The following is a 21,212-nucleotide window of genomic DNA, read 5'->3' on the forward strand; positions in this document are numbered from 1 at the left end:
ACTCCTTATTAAAAAGCACATGGCAGCCCGCCTGGAGTTTTGCCAAGATGCACCTGAAGGACTCTCAGACCATGACAGACAAAGATTGAACTCTTTGGCGTGAATACCAGGTGTTCTGTTTGGAGGAAACCAGGCACCGCTCATCACCAGGACAATACCATCCCTACAGCGAAGCATGGTGGTGACAGCATCATGCTATGGGGATGTTTTTCAGTGGCAGGAACTGGGAGGCTAGTCAGGATAGAGGGAAAGATGAATGCAGCAATGTACAGACATATCCTGGATGAAAACTTGCTCCAAAGCGCTTTTGACCTCTGACTGGGGCGACAGTTCATCTTTCAGCAGGACAACGACCCTAAGCACACAGCCGAGATATCAAAGGAGTGGCATCAGGACAACTCTGTGAATGTCCTTGAGTGGTCCAGCCAGAGCCCAGACTTGAATCCGATTGAACATTTCTGGAGAGATCTGAAAATGGATGTGCATCGATGCTTCCCATCCAACCTGCTGGAGCTTGACAGGTGCTGCAAAGAGGAATGGGCAAAACTGCCCAAGGATAGGTGTGCCAAGCTTGTGGCGGCATATTCAAAAAGACTTGAGGCTGTAACTGCTGCCACAAGTGCATCAACAAAGTATTGAGCAAAGGCTGTGAATACTTAAGTACATGTGATTTTCTTAGGTTTTGTTTTTTTTTATTAAATTTGAAAAAATCTCAAACATTTTACACGTTGTCATTATGGGATATTGAGTGTAGAATTTTGAGGAGAAAAATGAATTTATTCCATTTTGGAATAAGGCTGTAACATAACAAAATGTGGAAAATGTGACGCGCTGTGAATACTTTCTGGATGCACTGTATGTGGAGCGTACAAACTCTGTTAGAAAATCAGATGCTCTATTTTGTATTATATGGTTTTCACAAACGAGGATGGCCAGTTTAATAAGCAGACGCTGGCGAGATGGCTATACATTACTATCACTCGGGTGTACACACAGGCTGATCTCCCTGTCTCAGGCACGGTGACGGCACCTTCTAGTCAGCCTGTAGGGCCATCATGGGCATTTAGCTGTGATGCCTCTGCTGAACAAATGTGCAAGGCGGCCACGTGGTCTTCTGCCCATAGCTTTCTTAGGTTTTATGCCTTTGATACTTTTGCCTCTCAGGATGCTTCCTTTGGGTGACGAGTTCTCCTTTCTGCTCAGGAGTGTCCCTCACCCTAGGGGAACTGCTTTCGGATATCCCCATGGTATCAATGTGGATCCGTATGGACCCCGAAGAAGAAAATTAGAGTTATGGAAAACTTGCCTAGATAACGCCTTTTCTTCAAGGTCCACAGGGCACCCACCCTGACGCACCTGGATTCATTGGGTTCTGTTCTATCGGGCACAGATTCCCTCATCTTACGTAAGAGTGTTTCTGGTGTACTATTGTTCTTTCTTCTCCTCTTTTCCTTCTCCTGCCTTGAGGCTTGTTAACTAAACTGAAGTCCTATGGCTAGGGGTGGGGTATATATGGAGAAGGACCCAGAGATTCTAGGGGCAGAAGATTTAACTGTTTGGTGCCTGGTCTTCCAACCATGATATCCCCCATGGTATCCTTATGGACCTTGAAGAAAAGGAGTTATCTATAATGACTCTAAATTTTGGTTCCAGCTTGGGCTGTTGTAGGTCTACATACGAAGGCTCTTTTCATTCCTTGGCTGTAGTTGGGGCTTTGCAAACACATTTTGGAGGGATTAGTGATGTTTGCAAGATGAATGATCTCTTGTTCTATATACGAAGAGGGTTTTAATTCCTTGGATGCGGTTTGCGTTTTGCTGAATTATATTCATGTGATAAGTGATGTTCTCATGACAGATAATCTCTTGGTTCTCTGCTCGGAATAGTGGCAAACAAAAAAAATAAATCAAACAGCTTGGCGTCGGGGAAAAAAATTCATTATTTTTACTGTTCACCTGGAGTGCTATCAATTGTATAGTCTATAACTGTTATATTTCTCTGTGTAATAATCCTTTGACAACACAAATTGGAGTGACTAAAGAGCGTGCTGTCACATTGTAGGTTTGGCCAGTGTTTGGAAGGCCCAGAGACCTCCTGTACAGAGAGCGCATCTAAAACTACGTCTAATGATGTGTTCTGTACATGATGAAATAAGTATTGGCATACTTTTTTTTTTTTCTCATTGTTTAGTGTGAATTTTAACTTTATACTCTATTGAATACTGTTATCAGCTAATATAATGCAGATCAGTGTGCCAAATATTTCTTAGCATCCCAATACATGTAGCACAAAGCTACAGTAAGGTAGATAACCTTCATTATCTGAGGCGTCATCTAGAGTAAGACATGGGTCTGCCGCTTGTTGCCTGCAACTACAAATGTTGCTTGTCATTGTATTGATTGTATCAGGATCTCTCCAATGTACACATTATGTCATTAATAAACAATAATGTCTTTTAAAAGTATTTATGGTTCTCTAACATGTATATATTTGAATTTTAAGGTTGCTTTCCAAGGAGATCCTGAAGGTGCACTCATCCAATACTTGACAAATGATGAAGCCAGGAGAGCGATATCCAGCACAGAAGCTGTTTTAAACAATCGGTTTATCCGGGTGTTGTGGCACAGGGAAAATAATGATCAACAGTCCTCCCAGCAGCCTCAACAGCATTTGACGCATCACCATACAACACACACAATTCAGAACACACAGACATCTATTCAAGCTGCTGGACAGGGACACCTACAAAAGGTAATACCACAGCCTATGTCGGGGTGAGATGCATTTTGTACTACTCTGTGAATTAAAGAACTCTTGTGATGTACAAGCATTAGAGATGGACGTTGTGTGAGTTGATCCAATATGTGTGAATGCAGCTTTTCCGTTCCTTAGTAACAAAGTAGTTGATCACTTAGCTCACTTGGTCATGTCTTATAAGTTTTGTTTGTGAAGTGAACTGGTTTGTAATGAATGGATGGATTGCACTCTAATGAAATATTGATCATTAGCAAAATGGCTGCCCCCAGGGATGGCTTAAGAGGGGAGTGGACACATGGGCAGTCTCCATGCCAGAGTCTACTTCACAGGTCCTTGGGAACATGGTGACCACACCATGTTTCTGGTGGTTTTATCTACTGCGCATGTGCAGAATTTGTGGAAAATAGTGGTTGCGCCATTTTCAATGTTATCTATGGCGCTGGAGACCACTAAAATTAGTGCATTGGCCCATGTGTACTGCACACCCTGCACCCATTATTGTTGTGTCTATGAACTGCTCCCATTATGTTCAACTATTTCAAATAAAAATGTTTTGAGTTAGAAAGTAGAATATAATTGGTTGATTCACTTCTGCTATTAATGCTAATGTAGGTTGGAGAATAAGCTTAACTTGTTTCTTCCTATCTGGGGGAGACTGGTAAACTTTCTTTGAAGATTGTGTCTGTTCTTATGTCTGTTTGCTAGATTCTTCCCTCTCCCGAACATCCCTCCTTACATACCGCCAGGTAGTCTTCCTCAATTAAAAAAGTTTTGTTAAAAGAAACCATATTAGGCAACAAACAATAGCTTGACGTATCAATACATGACACCAAAAAACAATATCTGAAAGAGTACTATTAATTATGAAGGCGTCCGAAGTAAGCAGGTCGAGATTACAAATAGATGAGTATATCCATTATTCCATTGCATTCATCCTTTGCCAACCCACCAAACATAATACCTCCCTCATCCCTCTGTCAGCCATTTCCTCAGAACACTGCAGAGGAGTGCTGCACTTGCTGTTCTCACCTGTGCTTACTTGCTGGGGGCAGGTGTGTGAATTTAATTGTTTGCTGTCTGGAGGGGTGTGTTAAGGCACTTGCCACTGTGTGACTTGCGACACTAGAGAATAACCTCAATGCTGATCTGGAGAGAATGCAGGCTAGATGGCAGGACCTGCCTGCCTCAAGGTGTCTGTCTGCAGAATTTGCTCAGAATAGTTTACACTGTTTGTGGCCATATTTTGTTTTTCCCATACCATTGTCCTCCTAGTGGCACCCCATCTGGATCCCCCTGCCTCAGCTAGTGGTGGACCCCCAGACAGTAAGTTATAACTCCACCCTTTGGTCAGCTCCATGCATAATAGTATGGACCTAATGGTTTAATTGTTGGACAGCCTTGATGAGGCCTCATCTGGTACAAACCCTGCAAGTTTCAGAGCTATACAAGGGCTAATTTCCAAGAGGATTAGATTTCAGACTTCTCTGAAGTGTAATGGGTGAGGTGGGAGGTGATTTGGACCTTGTGGGCCCTGCAGGCTGAGAAGAGGACTTCTCCGAGAGAACCCGCTTTGGCTTTTGAAGGATCCTCCTGGTGGTTTCTTTTTGCTAAAAACAGAAGAAATCTTAATTTCTTTTCCTGTTCATCTCTCACCTAACACATTTCCTGGGAGAAGCTTTTCTTTCATCTGATCCTTACTTTGATGAGGATCTGGGTAAATGGGAGAATTTGTCTTGTATGGATGCCTCCATTACTTGACTTGCTAAGGCCATTGCTGTTCCTAACAACACAACACACTTAATAAGTTCACTCATATTCCTACCAGTGTGCTCTTTTAAGTCAGTCTTCATCCAGCAGCCGGGAGCTTCTCAGGCTGGTTTTGGTGGCTCAAGTCCAGATCACATATTGGGGCTGGAGTTTAGCAAAGCCGACTTTCATATTGCAGCCGCTGCAAGATCAGCCCAGATCAAACAGTGTCTGGGCATAGAAGGGATTCGTTTCGCCACAGCCGCCACTTTAACAGCTGTTCGGCTTGCCTACACATATTAGGACTTACCGGCTGCATGGCCGGCGGTTCGATTCCCGCCAGTGGCAGCCCGACATGAGCAGCGTTCGAAGCAGCGGAAGCACGACAGCGCTGGAAATCCCGATCGTGGATAGGTGAGTATCTACTAACCTACCCTAGCCCCCCTAACCCTCCTTAGGGGTGCCTAACCCTAACCTCCCCCCCAAGTTCCTAACCCTAACCACCCCCTTCCCCGCTGCCTAAACCTAAGTCCCCCTGGGGGATGCCTAACCCTCCCTCCCTCCCCTAGCCTAATCCTAACCCTCCCGGGGGGGGTGTGCCTAACCCTCCCTCCCCCTAGCCTAACCATAACCCTCCCCCCCCAAGCGGCTGTCCACTCGCGGCGCTCGGCATCAATACGATCGGGATGCCGGGCGCCGGTCTCCTGGCATCGGGGAAATGCGGGCGTCTACATCTAGACACCCGGCATTTCACCCTTGCCGGGAAATGACAGTCGGGCAGTCGGCTACCCGATTACATACCGTCCCGACAGCTACCATATCTGGACGACTTTCTGCTCTTAGCAGGATCCCCAGAGGTACTTCAACGCCATCTGCAACTAGCCATTGCTTTCCTTCACAAGCACGGATGGTTAATCAACTGGAAAAGTCCCACCTGAATCCTTCACAAAGAATGATTCATCTGGGAGCCATGCTAGATTTTTATCACGTCAGACAAGATTTCCACACTTCAATTACGTGTGCGCCGATTCCTCCACAGTAGCCAAGTGTCAATTCACTCAGCAATGCAGGTTCTGGGATCCATGGTGTCCACCTTCGACATGGAGTATGCTCAGTTCCACTCCAGGCCTTTGCAAAGGCTGTTCCTCTCCAGGTGGAATGAGTTACCCCCATCGGATCAAAGCTCAGACGATGGTGCTCTCTCCAGAGGTGCGTCTGTCCATCTCTTGGTGGCTACAGACATCTCATCTAACCAAGGTTTGCCCCTTTTGGGTCCCGGACTGGGTACTCCTAACAACGGACGCCAGTCTCTGGGGCTGGGTTGCAGTGAACACTTTTTCCAGGTCTGTTGGACATTGGTTAAATAAACACTGCCAATCAACATTGAATCTTCGAGCTGTCGACAGGGCCCTCCTAGTGGCCAAAGCCATGCTTCAGGGAAAACCTGTACAGGTTTACTGTATCAACCACTGGCTTACATCAGCCATCAAGGATGCACTCTAAGTCGGGCAGCAATGACAGAAGTGTCAAGCATTCTGACATGGGCCGAGGGTCACCTCCCGGCTATCGATGCAGTGTTCATTCCGGAGTTCTCACGATGTGCATACCGTCACGACGTGCATACCGGGGAATGGTCTTTTGACCCAGAGGTTTTTCAACTCCTAGTGAGCAGATGGGGCTAGCCAGAGGTGGACCTCATGGCCTCCCTACGCAATCCCAAACTGCCAGTGTACGGGTCCAGAACAAGGGATACCGAGGCAACCTTTGTAGACTCATTGTCAGTGAAGTGGACCTTCCAGCTTGCGTACTTATTCCCTCCAGTCTCCCTTCTTATTCTATTTCTTTGGAAATTCAAACAAGACAGTGATGATATTAAAATTCAACCTCTATACACACCTTCCTATACCTTCTAATATCCTGCCTATACCTTCTAAGGATGACGCTAATTTGCGTACGCAGTCGTACAGTAAATAAAGACTTAGACCTGGAATCTGTGGTTCCAAAGCACAAGTGTTATTCAAGTAAAAGTACGGTCAGTTACACGCAATTAATCCAGACACAATTTAGGCGCAAAGGAATTATACAGACCCAAGTACAGTATACATACGCAGCGCTTCCGGTACCAGATGTTAGGCATCAGCAAGAAACCCCTCAGTCAGCATTCAGCAAGAAGACTAAAGACCCAGTGTTTGAGCACACATGTTTATACCCCCCCAGAATAGAAAGGACAATAGAGAAGTTTCTTGCTTATGCCATTGGTTCCCATGGGGGAACCATCTGTTACAGAGCGTTTAACAGGCTGATTCAAATAGACTCAACCCAGCCTCCAACAACTAGGGGTCTCCGCCCACCCGCCCCCTAACAGTCATCCTAACAGTTGTTCATAAAATATACATTTTGTTGTTTGAAGTCTCTGCGATCCATAACTCGAGAATGCATGATGCGATCTCTCCACCGATTTACATCGGAATACTGTGGAAAGAGTACGCATCAGTACAAAACCAAACACTGCTTTCTTAGCATGTATAAAGCCTTAGTTACCAAATATCTTTATTTTACAGCATTTATATTAACCGAACAAACTTAAATCTTATATCTTAAAGCTAATGGAACCTTGTAAGTGAATATGTAATGTGTGCGTGTACGGGGTTTGATATGAAGACGCTAGTTAACTGGGGACAGATGCGTGCGCATTTAGCTACTAAATGGTATTTTCATTCGGGGTCTTAAGCATAGTGGGCCTCATTCAGAGGCGGTCTGAGGATGCAAGCGGTCGCTCAGAAACTGGGCAGCCACTTGCATCCTGACCGCCCGCCTCTGTTGTGGTCGTTAGGCTGTGGGTTAACACCCACAGCTCTAACGACTGCTCGGGTGATGGTCGCGATGGTCAGAGACCATCGGGGCTTACGACGAGACCCTAGGATAGGGTCTCACTTGTCGTAAGCCCCGGAGAGCTTCTGGCTCTGTCAGAGCCGGAAGCTCTCCACTGACATCACTAGTGATGTCAGTGGGGCCCCTCCCAAACGGCAGGCGTTCCCATGGGAACGCCTCCGTTTGGGCTGCCACCCCCCCCCGGCCTGCCTTCCAAACGGGGCGAGCTGTCAATCAACATCGACAGCTTTGCCCCCTTTGGAAAGAGACCCGCTACGAGCTGTCTGTTGTAGCGGGTCTCACTCGTGCGCATGCGCACTGGCAAAACATCGAGGCGGTCGTAGACCATACGGTCGCCTCTGAATAAGGTCCAATGTGTGTATGTGAAATGGTGAAAGATGCAATCGCATGATGCTAATAATTGTGCATTCGCTACTGGGCGTCATGTTAGCAGCTTAATGTGCGGTGTTTATGCATGAGATTCCATCTATGATGGAAAATATCCTCATTCACAGTTTCAGACTGCAATGCAAATGTGACCTCCAACTGTGAAGCTAGGCCATTCTGTCTGGGTGTGAAACTAAAACCTGTTTAGGATTCAGACACATCCAATTGTGTAGATCAATGCCTGGATTATATTACAATTGCCAACAGGGATTCCCAATTTGTATGTAAAACACTCAGTTTCTGGTGCATTGTCTATTCTATTTAGATTATCAAAAACATTGCCATCTGTTCTTAGCTCGTGAGTTGTAACTTAAAGTGACGCTGGTCGCAAAATGGCATCTTGCAGATTCTTGTTTCTAAAATGGAGTCTAGCTGCCATTCGCAAGATGGCGTCGCGCACACTTCAATTTTAAACTGATCTTGTCTCAGCCAATTATCCAGCTTTGACAACAGAGACACTGTCCTGCTGGTGGCTCCAGCTTGGCCCAGACGTCATTGGTACTCAGATCTTCGGAGTCTCTCCATCAACACAGCGTTCCTGCTGCCTCAATGTCCGGACCTGTTTGTCTTGGGGTCCTTGCCTTTACCTGGACCTGGGTCATGTGTCTTTGATGGCGTGGCTCTTGAGACATCCCTTGTAAGGTCCAAAGGATTCTGCTCAGAGCGCGTAAGCCAGCCTCTGCGCGGATCTACCACGGTGTGTGGCATACATATTTCCAATGGTGTCGTACCAGAAGCTACGACCCTCAAGTGTTTAGGCTTTCCAGAGTCCTGGCCTTCCTTCAAGCTGGATTGGACCTAGACTCCGTCTTGCCTCACTGAAAGTGCATGTCTCTGCTCTATCCATTTGATTCCAGCGTAGACTTGCTCAACTTCCGGATGTCCACACCTTCCTCCAGGATATCCTCTGTATACAACCTCCCTTTGTCCCTCCCATGGCTCCATGAGATTTGTCAGTAGTTCTATTGTGCCCTCCAGGGTACTCCGTTTGAACCCCTGGAATCTGTGGAACTCAAGTGGCTTATGGCGAAGACTTTTTCTTCTGGCTATGACGTCTGCCAGAAGGGTGTCAGATTTAGAGGGGCTTTCCTGTTGCTCCCCATTTCTGATATTCCATCAGGACAGGGCTGTGCTTCAGACTCTCCCTGGTTTCCTTCCAAAAGTAGTTACTAGTTTTCACATTAATGAGGAAATTGTAGTCCCGGGCTTTCAATCACCAGAACTATCGGCAGGTGAGGCCTCCTGGGATGTGGACCGCACCAATTCTCTTCAGAAATCAGGCACCTTATTTGTGCTATATGGATTTCACAAGAAGGGATGGCCAGTCAACAAACAGACATTGGCTAGATGGCTTCGCATGACTATCTCACAGGCTTACATGCAGGCATGCCTTCCTTTACCGGCTACTGTTACTCCTCATTCTACTTGCTCTCTGGGTCCTTTGTGGGCAGCTCGCCGTGGTGCCTCAGCTAAACAACTTTGTATGGCGGCCACATGGTTCTCTGTTCATACCTTTCTGAGGCTCTATACCTTCGCTACATTTGCCTCTCAGGATGCTTAATTTGGGTAGCGTCCCCACCCTTGAATAACTGTGGAGCCCTATGGATCCTGAAAGAGTGTTATGGTACAACTTACCTTTTTGTTAACTCTTTCTTCAAAGTTCATAGGGTCCACATGGCATGTGAAGCACCTGGATTCACATGGGCTTTGTTTCTGGTCTCCGGTTTCCCGTCTCCTTCTACGTGAGTGTGTGATTCTTGTGTGTACCAGTCTTCCTTCTCTCTTCTCCACCTTCGGCCTTTGGCTGGTCATGAACTGAGGTACCTCTGGTGCGGGGGCGGGATATAGGGGGTTGGACCAATGTATCCTGGGAGCTGAAAGCTTTAACTGCATGGTGCTAAGTCCTCAACCACCACCTACACCCCCAAGGTATCCCTGTGGACCCTATGGACTTCGAAGAAAGAGAGTTAAAAAAGGTAAGTTTTACAATAACTCTCATTTTTGTTTAAATTATTAAATTCCTATTATCTTCACTTGTGGACTCCATTCTCCCCTTTTTTCAAATTTACATAGATTATATATGCATTTATTTCTAATTATTAGAGTACTCTTGTGCCTTTTTTTCTTGGCTTGGCAAACAGGAGTGACAGCTTAATGATTTGTTTATATTAAATGTTTATACTTTAATTAAACTAGTACCAGGGACATTTTGTGATTCTAGTTTTGGTTGTTGCTAGGGTCAACAAGACAGTAGAGAGGTGGGCTGAGCAATTGTGTGAGCTTTTGCAGTTAGGACCTCCCAGATGGGCTTATTGCTCTTGGTAGATCAGAGAAGTGACATGTTGGCCCTGTCATTGACATAGCTTCAAACTAGTCCTGGATTTCTGCTATGGTCATGGTGGTCAGATGCACTCTGGCTGATGTGCAGGAAGGCTGATGCAGAATCCTGAGGGACTTACATTTTGCCATTTCCTTTCTTCGTAGCTTGGCTGAACAGCATGTTTTCTGATGATATGGGGGGTAAGAGTTCCTTCCTTCTGGCCAAGGCCCCCAAATCTAAGGGCCAACAGGGTATGCCCTTTAGTGTCTCCAGGAAAACAAGAGGAAACTACTCAATGGCTTATTTTGACAGCTCCTGTAGACTGGCATTGCAGTCCAAAGCCTGCTAATAAGCAAACAGCCTTTTGGGGATAGGGCATCTCTTCACATAAGCCGGTTTGTGGTGGAAGCCCATCTGCTGTGGTTTTGGGACCAGTGCACAAATTATTAATTAGATCATTGAGTGGGATGTTAGCTTATATCCTGGACCTCTTCAGAATACCACCTAGTCTGTAGCCAGATGGATCACGTCTACCCTCCGACAGATTTATCTGATAAAGGAACCGGTTTCTAATTGCCTTTTGGCCCGTTTTACCATATCAGTAAGCACCTCTTGGGGCGGTGCAGCACAGTGCTTTGTTTGAATATAGGGACAAAAGGGCTTGCGTGCAGCGACAAAATGTGGGTCCCAGGGAGCCGCCACTTAAAAAAAAACATGGGGTCCTACCTGACTATTTCTGAGTCCCATTGTAATTTATGCTTTAGAGCTTCCCACATACCCCTCAGACCTCCCCACATGCCACCACACATCCCCACATGCCACCACACCACACATACCCATAGAATGCTCATCTGATACCCCCCAATAGCATCAATACTGTAGTTTCTGAATAATTTTATGAAAAACACGACCCAATAAATACATTTTAAGAATATACCAAAAAGATTTTCCTCTCTTACCTTTGAACAAAAATGCTCAAGAATTATCTGCTTCTAGCTATGCACTCTTCTGTCCTTTTTATTCTGTGTGAGCTGGATGGGGATGGCTCACCTGCAGGTCCTTATGGCTCCTCGTCTTCATGACGTGTGGGAGGCGGAGCCGGAGTCAATAGTAGGAGGTGGGGAGCCGGGGACAGGAGTAGTAGGTGGTGGGGAGCTGGGGACAGGAGTAGGAGGCGGAGCTGGGGACAAGAGTAGGAAATGGTGGGGAGCCGGGGACAGGAGTAGGAGGTGGTGGGGAGCCGGGGACAGGAGTAGGAGATGGTGGGGAGTCGGGGACAGGAGTAGGATGTGGTGGGGAGCCGGGGACAGGAGTAGGAGGTGGTGGGGAGCCGGGGACAGGAGTAGGAGGTGGTGGGGAGCCGGGGACAGGAGTAGGAGGTGGTGGGGAGTCGGGGACAGGAGTTAGGAGGTGGTGGGGAGCCGGGGACAGGAGTTAGGAGGTGGTGGGGAGCCGGGGACAGGAGTAGGAGGTGGTGGGGAGCTGGGGACGCGAGGTGGTGGGGAGCTGGGGACGCGGTGGGGTGCCGGGGGCAGGAAGAATCAGGGAGTCAGATTATAGGTGGAGGGGAGTTGGGGACAGGAGTAGGCAGAGATAGGAGAAGGGTCTGGGTGCCAGGTATTAGATGTGGAGGGGAGCTAGGGACAGGAGAAGGGGCTGGGTGCCAGTATTAGTTGTAGAAGGGAGCCATGTACAGAAGGTGGAGGGGAACTGGGGACCGCAGGATTAAGCAGGGACAGGAGAATGGGCTGGCTACAGGGTATTGGAAATGGAGAGGAGGCAGGGATTAGAGGTACAAAGCCAGCCTGCTGCTGGCTTCTGCTTGCTTCTCCTTGTGAGCCTCATCTCCGCGCATTATGACAAAACCCCATCACACTAACCAGCCCGCTACCGCCCCAACAACATCCTCCTCCGCCAATACCCCCCCCCCCTCGCACTATTGCAGCGCTAAACTCTACATACTTACATGTCCCAGGGAGTGCAGCCAGTGTCTTGCCTGGTCCGTGGCGCAATCTGTATACCAGGTGCCGTCTTGAAGCCGGGCGCCGGGTCACAGTCTTCACTCCAAGGGCCGGGCCTCAGTTATCACCAGTCGTCACGTATGAGCTACTGCTGACTCCACCCATTGTTGTCTCCCCTGGCTTAGCTGCTGCGAAGACTGTCATTCATCTAACCAGAAGCCAGGGGATTGCCTGGCAGCGGAGCGCGTCCCTGGGGACCCTCTCATTTTGAAAAAGTGGGTTCCCATGTCCTCATATGTGGGTAAAATATGCGCTATAGTGCATATTTGCGAACACTGGCCTTGTCTGGGCATTCCTTCTCTTAGGGGCGTCTTTGGATCACCACCATGGTATGCTAGTGCCCCTCATCCAGGAACAGAGAAGAAGAAATTTGGTACTCGTTGTTAAATGCTTCCTAGAATCCATCAGTTGGATACTGCATTCCCACCCTTATAAATGTTTTTTCACTCTTCTGTTGGAGTAGTTTTTTTTTTTTTTTTTTTTATCCCTCCTATGGGCTTGTTAAGTTTACATTGAGGCAGATTGGATGGTGGGATGTAGAGGACGTGGAGGCTGCCAACAAACAAGTTTGCTCTGAAAGTTTTGCCCCTTTCTAGAACAGTGCCCTTTACACCCAATTGTCTGCCAGTGTCCCCTAGATTAATTCCATGAATTGGTTTAATGGTCAGTACCAAAAATACTTCCATTCACTGTAGTGTCTATAAAATCCAGGCTTACTTCTGACAAAGTGGACCCAAGCATGTACAGCAGGGAGTTTAGATTGTATGATTGGCATAAATTAACCAGTCTAATTATACTAAAGCATATACAAATACTCCGGAGTTGTGATCAATTGATTATATGTGTAATTGCTAATAAATTGATAGGCTGCTTTCATAAATATAAGTTTAGCCCACAAATCGTCTCCCCGCTGGGTTTTTAAAAAAAAATTCTTCCGTTCTACTAATATATATTTAAAAAGTCAGTTTACTCTATTTGTAAGTAGTCTACTTTTAAATTTTTCTTCACTCAGAAATAGTGTGTGTCTGTTCATGTCTTTTATATATGAGAAAGATAACCTTATTATATTGTTTTTGTTTGTTATCTCACTTTATAAGGTACAGGCAATGTCCAAACCTCTCACCCAGGGGTCCTATGTCATTAATAAATTACCTGCAAAACACCGCATGGGATCAGTAAGCAGCAGTCAGTCTGATTCGATGTATGTGGCACCTAACCAGAATAGCCCAGTGGAGGAAACACCGGTAGGTGCCTTTTTAAGCTTTACATACAATCTATACTGCTTGTATACATGTGATGCTAGTCTTGATATTAACTGTTTGGAATTGGCTGCATTAAGTCATTGACAAGGATTGAAATGTACTTTCTATGTATGAAGAATTACACCTTTCTAATTTTGTTCATTAGGATTTTATGATTAGATCATTTTTGTAATACTGTAGCTGTAAATCTTCAATTCACCTTGCTGCAGTCTAGGCTGATTTTGCTAAATAAAATGTTAAGTCTTTAGATGAGCATTGCTTAATCTACATAAAAGTAATACTTATTATGCCATGGTGATTTGGCCACTGTGATCTCTGGACCGTAAACTTTAGATCTTGCCCCTAAATCCACACTTAACTTCATTGTTCAATACACTGTGCATGGGGTTCGGGACACTATAGGGCAGGTTTAATTAGGAGCAACTTGCTGCTGAAACAGCTACTGGCAGCTTTGTGTCATCTCCAACTATCTGATTTCTGCCTATTGAGGTGCATGCCGAAGCAGCCTCAGAAAAGAGTGGTGGAACAACGCATACGATTAGTATGGGCTAAGGCATTTCCCTGTGTAGATGCAAATAGAGTTTAGTGGAGGAGGTAGGATAAAGCATTTCCCTGCTCTTACGCAGAGTGCCCATACAGTATAGAGGAGAAGGTAGGATAAACCAACTCTTGCTGTTATCCTCCAATAGGTATGGATTATAATTTAAAATTATCTTAACATAACTTTTTGGAGATTGTTTAATTTGTTTTATGGACCATTTCCTTAAAAAAAAATGCATCAGTTTGGTCTGTTTGTTTCCATAGACATTACCACCTTCCCAAAGCCTTTCCAAATCGGTATACAGCTCATCGGGTTCAAAGACTGACAATAAGAACACAGCAGTATCAAAGCCTGCAGATGCACAGGATGCCGTGAAAAAAAAACAGGTATACAACCCTTCCAAAATCAACTATCTTTTAAAGATTATTATTCTTCTCTTTATAACCTTACGGATCAACCCCCTTCTCTCACTTCTGAATTCTTGTGCTCTACCTCGAATCGATGCTTCCACCTCTGAGTCACTTAATCTCTCCATAACCGAGAGGTTTCCCATGCACTTAAACTTCAGAAACCTTCAAAGGCGCCCGGTCTTCCCTTCTCTTACTATAAATCGTTTGAGCTTTCTAATTCTCCATCTTGAGAATTCCTTCAATAAAATTCTTGAGGGTAGCTTTTTTCCCCAGACACCACCAGAGCCAAAATAACTGTTTTTCCGAAACCGGGTAAGGACCCCCATTTGGTAACTAATTATCGACCGATTTCCCTCTTAAATACGGACCTCAAACGTTTCGCTAAAATTTTGGCACACTAAATGCCATCCTCCCCTATTATCCATCAGGACCAGGTAGGCTTCATACCTTCTTGCCAAGCCCTTGATTTTACTAGGCGTACAATAGGCCTTATCCACCATGTAAATTCTATCAAGCTTCCTTCTCTACTTCTTGCCCTTGACGCCGAGAAGGCCTTTGATAGTTTCCTGGCCTTTCATGATTAATGCTCTCCTTTGGCTTTAAAGGTAGATTTCTTCAAGCCATCAGGGCCCTTTATCATAATCCCTCTACCTCTCTTTTGGAATCCTTCTCTAATGGCATCAGACAAGGGTGTCCTCATCCCCCTGCTGATCTTTGCTTTAATTATTTAACCTCTGGCCTGCAGTATCCGAGCGAGTCCGGACATCTTTGGCATCCCTGTAGGTGACTCTTCTTATAAACCCTCTTTTTGCTGATGATATCCTGCTTGCCCTCACCAACCCACTGATTTCTCTTCCAAACCTGTTTCAATCTCTCTCTGGGCAGTTATCTGGTTATAAAGTTAATAACGACAAATTGAAAGCCTTACCCCTTCATGTCCTGAAGCTGTCTCTAGATCTCCTCCATCTTAACTTTTAAAATTTTACCTGGCTTTCGGAATCCATTAATTATATAGGCATCCACCTTACAAAATCTAATCACGGCCTTTACAAGGCAAACTACTCCACCCCACCCCCCTGTTAAGAGCTATAGAAAAACACCTCTCTCATTGGAGGACTTTATTAGTCTCTTGGATTGGCCGTATTAATGCGATTTAAAATGAATGTCCTTCCCAAACTTCTCTACCTCTTCCAGACTCTCCCTGTGGCAGTTCCCCCCCCACCCCCCGTCCATGTTCTTCCTTCTTTACAGTCTCTTTACGGTAAGTTTATTTGGAACCGTAGAAGACCCCGTATATGTAGAGAGATCCTCTTCAAGAGCACTTCAGAGGTGGGTCTAGGTCTGTCCTCGTTGTCCAAATACTACCAGACCTCTAGACTCAGTCAATTGGTTGCCTGGCATCCTCCTAAGGGTACGAAACGATGGGTTGATCTTGGTCTCAAACCTCCCGTTGTTCCCCAGGAAACTCTGGCCTCTTTCCATCTCGTCGATCCCCTCGGTTACACTCACTTTTTCTGTATGGGACTCTCTGGAAACCAAGTTCACTTTGTCTACTCACCCATTGCCTCAAGCACTTCTATGGTTTCATCCCTCTTTTGTGGTCACTTACCCCACATGGTCTCTACACGGCTGGCATCACCCGTTTTCATCACATCCTGGGTAGCTTTGCCCTGCAATTTTTCTTAGAAACAGAATGTTTCTCACATAATTCTATCAATATCTCCAGATCAGTCACTTCATTACTTCATCCCTTTCTTCTCCAGATTCTTTACGAAACCCCACGGCTTTCTTTAGGCCCCTGGGCATCATATCTCAAATTTACCATTCTTTCTTAGTCCAGGATACTCCACTCCTAGAGACTCATGAGTGCTGTTGGGAGTCAGACTTGGGTGCCTCTCTAGATGAAGACACTTGGGAGACAATTCACCTTAACATATCGAAATGTTTGATTAGAGTCTCTATTAAGCAAAACTCTTATATTATATATACACTCACTGGTACCTTGTTCCAGTGCGTCTTCAAATATATCCTAACTCCTCCAACCTCTGATAGAGACAATGTGGACATATCTGTTCCTTTTTCAATGACTTGTCCACATATTGCCCCTTTTTTCGTCAGGGTCCATAGTGCTCCACAGGAGAGACAATGGAGGTATAGGTGGTGGTAGGAGGACTGGACACCAAACTTTTCTGTCCCAGGATGCTCCAGTTCCCCCCCCTCTACCCCACCCACAACCTAAGACAATCCAGTTTTTGTTTGTGTCCGGCACCAGATTCTGAGGCATCGTCTGGGGAGGCAAAAGACACTGATCTTTCACATGGAGTCCTCCTAGGGTGAGGAGGAGCTTCAGTCAAAATTGAATATACCTGCACTAGTGAGGGCTGTCAAAATAGAAGGTGCAGAGCCCATTCCTAAGGCAAAAGAGCCACTCTTTAAGAGAGACAGTGGTTTTGGCGGAATTTCCTCACTGATCAGCTTTCTAAACTCATGAGCGAGGCATGGAATACACAAAGTAAAAGGTTCAAGCTGTCAAAACACCTGAGTGCGCTAAATGGGAAGTTTTCCAAGCGGTGGATTCCCATGTGACACGTCTAGTTAAAAGCTCTACTTTACCTGTTCCTACAGCATTCTCCTTAAAGGACTCGACAGATTGAAGCTTGTCTCAAATCTGTGTATTCTCTTACAGGAACTATTACTTGTCCAGCCATGGCTACTGCCTGGTTGTCTAAAGCCATTGAGGGCTTGGCAAATGCTTTAGAAAACTAATTTCCCTCTGTTGCTGGTTTTTGGATACTGGTCTCCTAGCTTCCAAGGCATCTGCTACTTCGGTGGTAGCCCGCTGTATAATTTGGCTTCGTTCATGGAAGGCTGACAGACTCAAACAAGGCCTTGGAATCACTGCCTTACAGTGGGGAGATCCTGTTTGGCCCAGATTTGGACTAGATTGTGGCTACCGTGGCAGCCTCTAAGACAGCTTTTCTGCCCTCTGCATCTACACCAAGGCCTCGGATGTCATCCTTCAGGTCCTTTCGGCACCAGGGAAAAGCTAAAGGTCTGTCCTTTCCACAGCAGTCTGCTTCCACAAAGGCCTCCAAGCCAAGGATCCCAGCGTGGGAGTCCGACTTCTTCGTTCGTCCGGTTCTGGCGTCAGACCACCACAAATGCCTGGGTGAGAAGTAGTCTCTCAAGGGTATGCCCTATCATTCCTGAGATGACCCCCCAGCAGTTCTTTTACACAGGCCCTCCATCAGACCTAAGCGAATCTCTGCTCCTCCAGACGGCCATTCTGTTCTTGCTGCACTTGGGGGTGGTGATTACCGTCCCAGCAAGGGACCGGTTATTACTCTAACCTTTTTTTGGTTCAGAAGCACAATGGGTCTCATCGTCTTATCCTCAATATAAAGTTTCTGAACAAGTTTATCAGAGTGCCCAGGTTTCATATGGAAACCCTCCGCTCTATTGTACTAGCTATGGAATCTGGAGACTGGACATTTAGGACTCTTACCTACATGTGCCTATAGTGCGCTCTCATCAGCGATATCTCCGGTTTGGTGTCCGGTCCTTACCTACACCCCACTGTCTCTCTTTGGGCCCTATGGACTTTGAAGAAAGAGTGTTGAAGGTAAATGTTACCATAACGGTAATTATCGTTAAGTACAAAGTACAAAATTCCTTCTTTCGAACCACTTCCAGAACTTGAATACAAGGGTATGTACAACGTACAGACCCTGGCACCAAAAGGATGGTGCCTTCAGGGTTCCATTGTAGTGCTTTACTCCCTATTGTTCCGAGGAGTCAAACTTAAGGGTTTAATAGAATGTCTTGTGCTACAGACAAGGGGACAGATACTGCTACTTTAATCCCCACCTGGGAAGTTGAGGTGTAGCGGCCAAACGCGACAGGCCTCATCTTATCCTCTCTCCTTCAGGGGTTTATGATTCAGTAAAATTGACTTTGCAATAGTATAAAGCATTGACTTGTACACACATTAACTTAATTGCCTTGTGAATGTATTTTCAGGAGGCCCTAAAGCTCCAGCAGGATATGAGAAAGAAAAAGCAAGAAATGCTGGAAAAGCAAATTGAGTATCAGAAGGTATGTATTCCTGATTTGTGTTAAATATGTGTCTGCTTGGAAGAACACTGTTTATTACTGATGTATACTCTGGTGTTTTGTGTTTGCCACTAAGAATTTTTAAAACTTGGGACTTAATGAAGGTTATCCTTTCTCTACTTCATCTTAGTATTGTCAGTGCGCTAAATTGCTTAATGGGGTCCATAAACCTAGCCTGTATCAGGGCAATTCCGCTGTCTGCAGGGGCTGGGGGATCAGAAAAAGCAACATTTTGGGCATTGGCAAGGTATTTTTAATGATGAACTTCCCAGATTCCCCGACATATGGCCATTCATTGATGATCACAGATCATCATTTTTGATTGGTGTTGGCATAACGCTTACATTTGACTATGTAATAATGAATTCAGTTCTAATTGGTGTATTATGGGTGGATGACCAGATATAGGCCCGTATTCAATTTGGAGCAAAAAGCCGGAATCTGCAAAAAAACCTTTCGCCGATGACGTCATTTCACCAGGCGGAAAAGTATCGCCATATTCAATTTGAAAGACTTTCCGTCTAGGTGGAAAGTCAGTGCAATGTAATAGGCGAAAAAGATTTGCCTATAAACAGCAGGCGGAAAAAAGTGCAGAATTGGGGTTTTGGGGTGCAACGTTGCAGGAACCCCTGTGCAGCCTTCGGACAGTCCCCCAAAGGTAAACTGCGTCAAAATTTAAAAAAAAAAACAAAACTTAGGAACACCCCAAAAATTTTTTAGCAACTTTTAAATATGCTGTCCCCCATTTTCAAGTACCCCAAATTTGCTGGGATGAGTTATTTTCTGCAAAAAAAAAACAAAAAACCTCCTCAGTACTATTCTTTTACCACTTATACAAAAACGCTATTTAGCAGCTATTGAGCCCGTTTAAAGAAACCAAATACCTTCAGCAAGCCAAATCGGGGGGGTAACCATAGCTAACCCCCATGTCAGAGCATCTTTTGGGGGGGTGTCAGGCTGATTTCCCCAAATCTGACAGGACTTTCCACTTGTTTAAGTTTCGCCGTTTCCCGTTTTCGCTACTTTCAAATTGAATATGGGAATACGCGGGCACGCGCGCGATAATTTTCAACCTGTAAAACAGGCAAAGTAGGCGAAAAGTCCGGGAGGCAGAAAAGTTTTGCGGGTCCGTTCAAATTGAATACGGCTCATAGTCTTTTGCATATTTTATTTTTTCCCAGTTTGTTTTTGCTGTCTGCCCCCTAATCCCTGCAAGCCGTTGGACCTAGTCTACATATTTCCTGTGCTGGCCAATCATTTATACTTCATCAGAGTAGCTCAGGACCTACTGGTATTCTTAGGTTGTTCGATGGGTTTAACATCACCTCAGATTCCGCCCTTGTACTTCCTGGAAATACTAGGTTATGACCGTTTTGTAGTCCTTGTATATCATTTTAAAATTTCTCCTTCATCCACTAGGGGACACTGGAGCTTCATGACAGTGGGGTAAAGACGGTGGGTTGAGTTGAGCCTGGCACTTTAAAAATCTACAAGTGTGACTGGCTCCTCCCCCTCTATGCCCCATCAACCCCAGTTTTTAGAATGTGCCCGAGTAGAGCCGGTGCACAGGGGCTGTCTCCAGCCCTTATATTAATTTTATATAGAAAGAATCAAAATCACAAGAGGACAGGCAGACTGTTAGCTGTGACAGTCTGCCTGCATCGTGGGAGCCGCCAGAGAGGGGACCACACGGCTACTGCAGCCTGTGTCCGGTCACCCTATGGAGGGGAGGCTGCTTTAGGCAGTTAGGAGTCATCAGACTCAGCGGGGCCCGCCACAGCTACCACGGGCTTGTGTCCGGGTCCCCGCTCTCCCCTCACTGCCCAGCGCTCTGGCCGCAGCAGCCCGGTGAGTAACACACCTCTCCTGACTAGCAGGAGAGGTGAAAATAACTGCTGGGTCTGAAAACAGCGCGCGGCTGTCAGCCCCCGCTGTCAGTTGCCACGCTGGTGTTGTGATAGAACACCGGCGCAGGCTGTAAGGTAGGCGCGCTCACAGCGGTCCTGCCTCTGCGTGCCGGTGCTTGTGTAAAAGGCACCGGCACGGTTATCACTGGCGGCGGTCGTGCCGCTTGCCCCCGCTGTTAGTGCGGGGACAGAACGTCCCACTGTATAAGTGTATGCCGCGCGCATACAAAGCGGCGGCCATTAGGGGAGGAGCTTATGGGTCCCTCCTCCTCTTCCTCCTTCACTGCCTGGGCTAGTTTGGCGCGCTCTGAACGGGAGTGGCGCCTCAGACTGCAGGCACTGAGCGGAGGGGGAGAGGAGCAGATGAGAGCATCTACAGGGGGTCTGTAAATACAGAGGGTGGTTTTAACTACTTTCTGGTCCTATTGATTGCTCCTCCCTTATATGCCTGTCTGCCCCTGTTACTGAGTTGCATTTTCTTGAAATTCTGCTCCTCTTATACTGCTCTGCATGCAATTTGAGTAGCATTATTATTGAAATTCTGCTCCTCCCTTATTGCTCTGTCTGCTCCCATACTTGAGTAGCATTATTATTGTAATTCTGCTTCTCCCTATACTTCTTCTGCATTCCTGAATTGTATGTGGTGCTTGTCTGTGAGTACATGATGACATCCAGGACAGAAAAAACTGCATCACAAAAGCTGTTTGCCTGCACTAAGTGCAGGAAGAAGTTTACCCATGCTCGCTCCGAAGGGTCTTCCCTGTGCGAGACATGTGAAGCAGACAGTGCTAACATGCAGTCTGTCACTCCCTCCTTC

The 21,212-nt window shown here is 46.0% G+C and overlaps 1 protein-coding gene across 2 annotated transcripts in view; it reads left to right on the forward strand.

The window, feature by feature from the left end:
* The window catches only part of RBM27 (RNA binding motif protein 27), a 128,796-nt gene that overhangs the window by 82,563 nt on the left and 25,021 nt on the right, over positions 1-21,212 (forward strand). For both annotated transcript variants that reach the window (XM_088443985.1, XM_088443986.1), the window contains exons 12-15: positions 2,503-2,751; positions 13,260-13,406; positions 14,229-14,351; positions 18,396-18,470. In XM_088443985.1, the coding sequence (XP_088300111.1) occupies positions 2,503-2,751; positions 13,260-13,406; positions 14,229-14,351; positions 18,396-18,470 (594 nt within the window). The remainder of the gene's footprint in view (positions 1-2,502; positions 2,752-13,259; positions 13,407-14,228; positions 14,352-18,395; positions 18,471-21,212) is intronic.

Source organism: Taudactylus pleione, unplaced genomic scaffold (assembly GCF_031769625.1).
Source record: "Taudactylus pleione unplaced genomic scaffold, aTauple2 ptg000342l, whole genome shotgun sequence".
Lineage (NCBI taxonomy): Eukaryota > Metazoa > Chordata > Amphibia > Anura > Myobatrachidae > Taudactylus > Taudactylus pleione.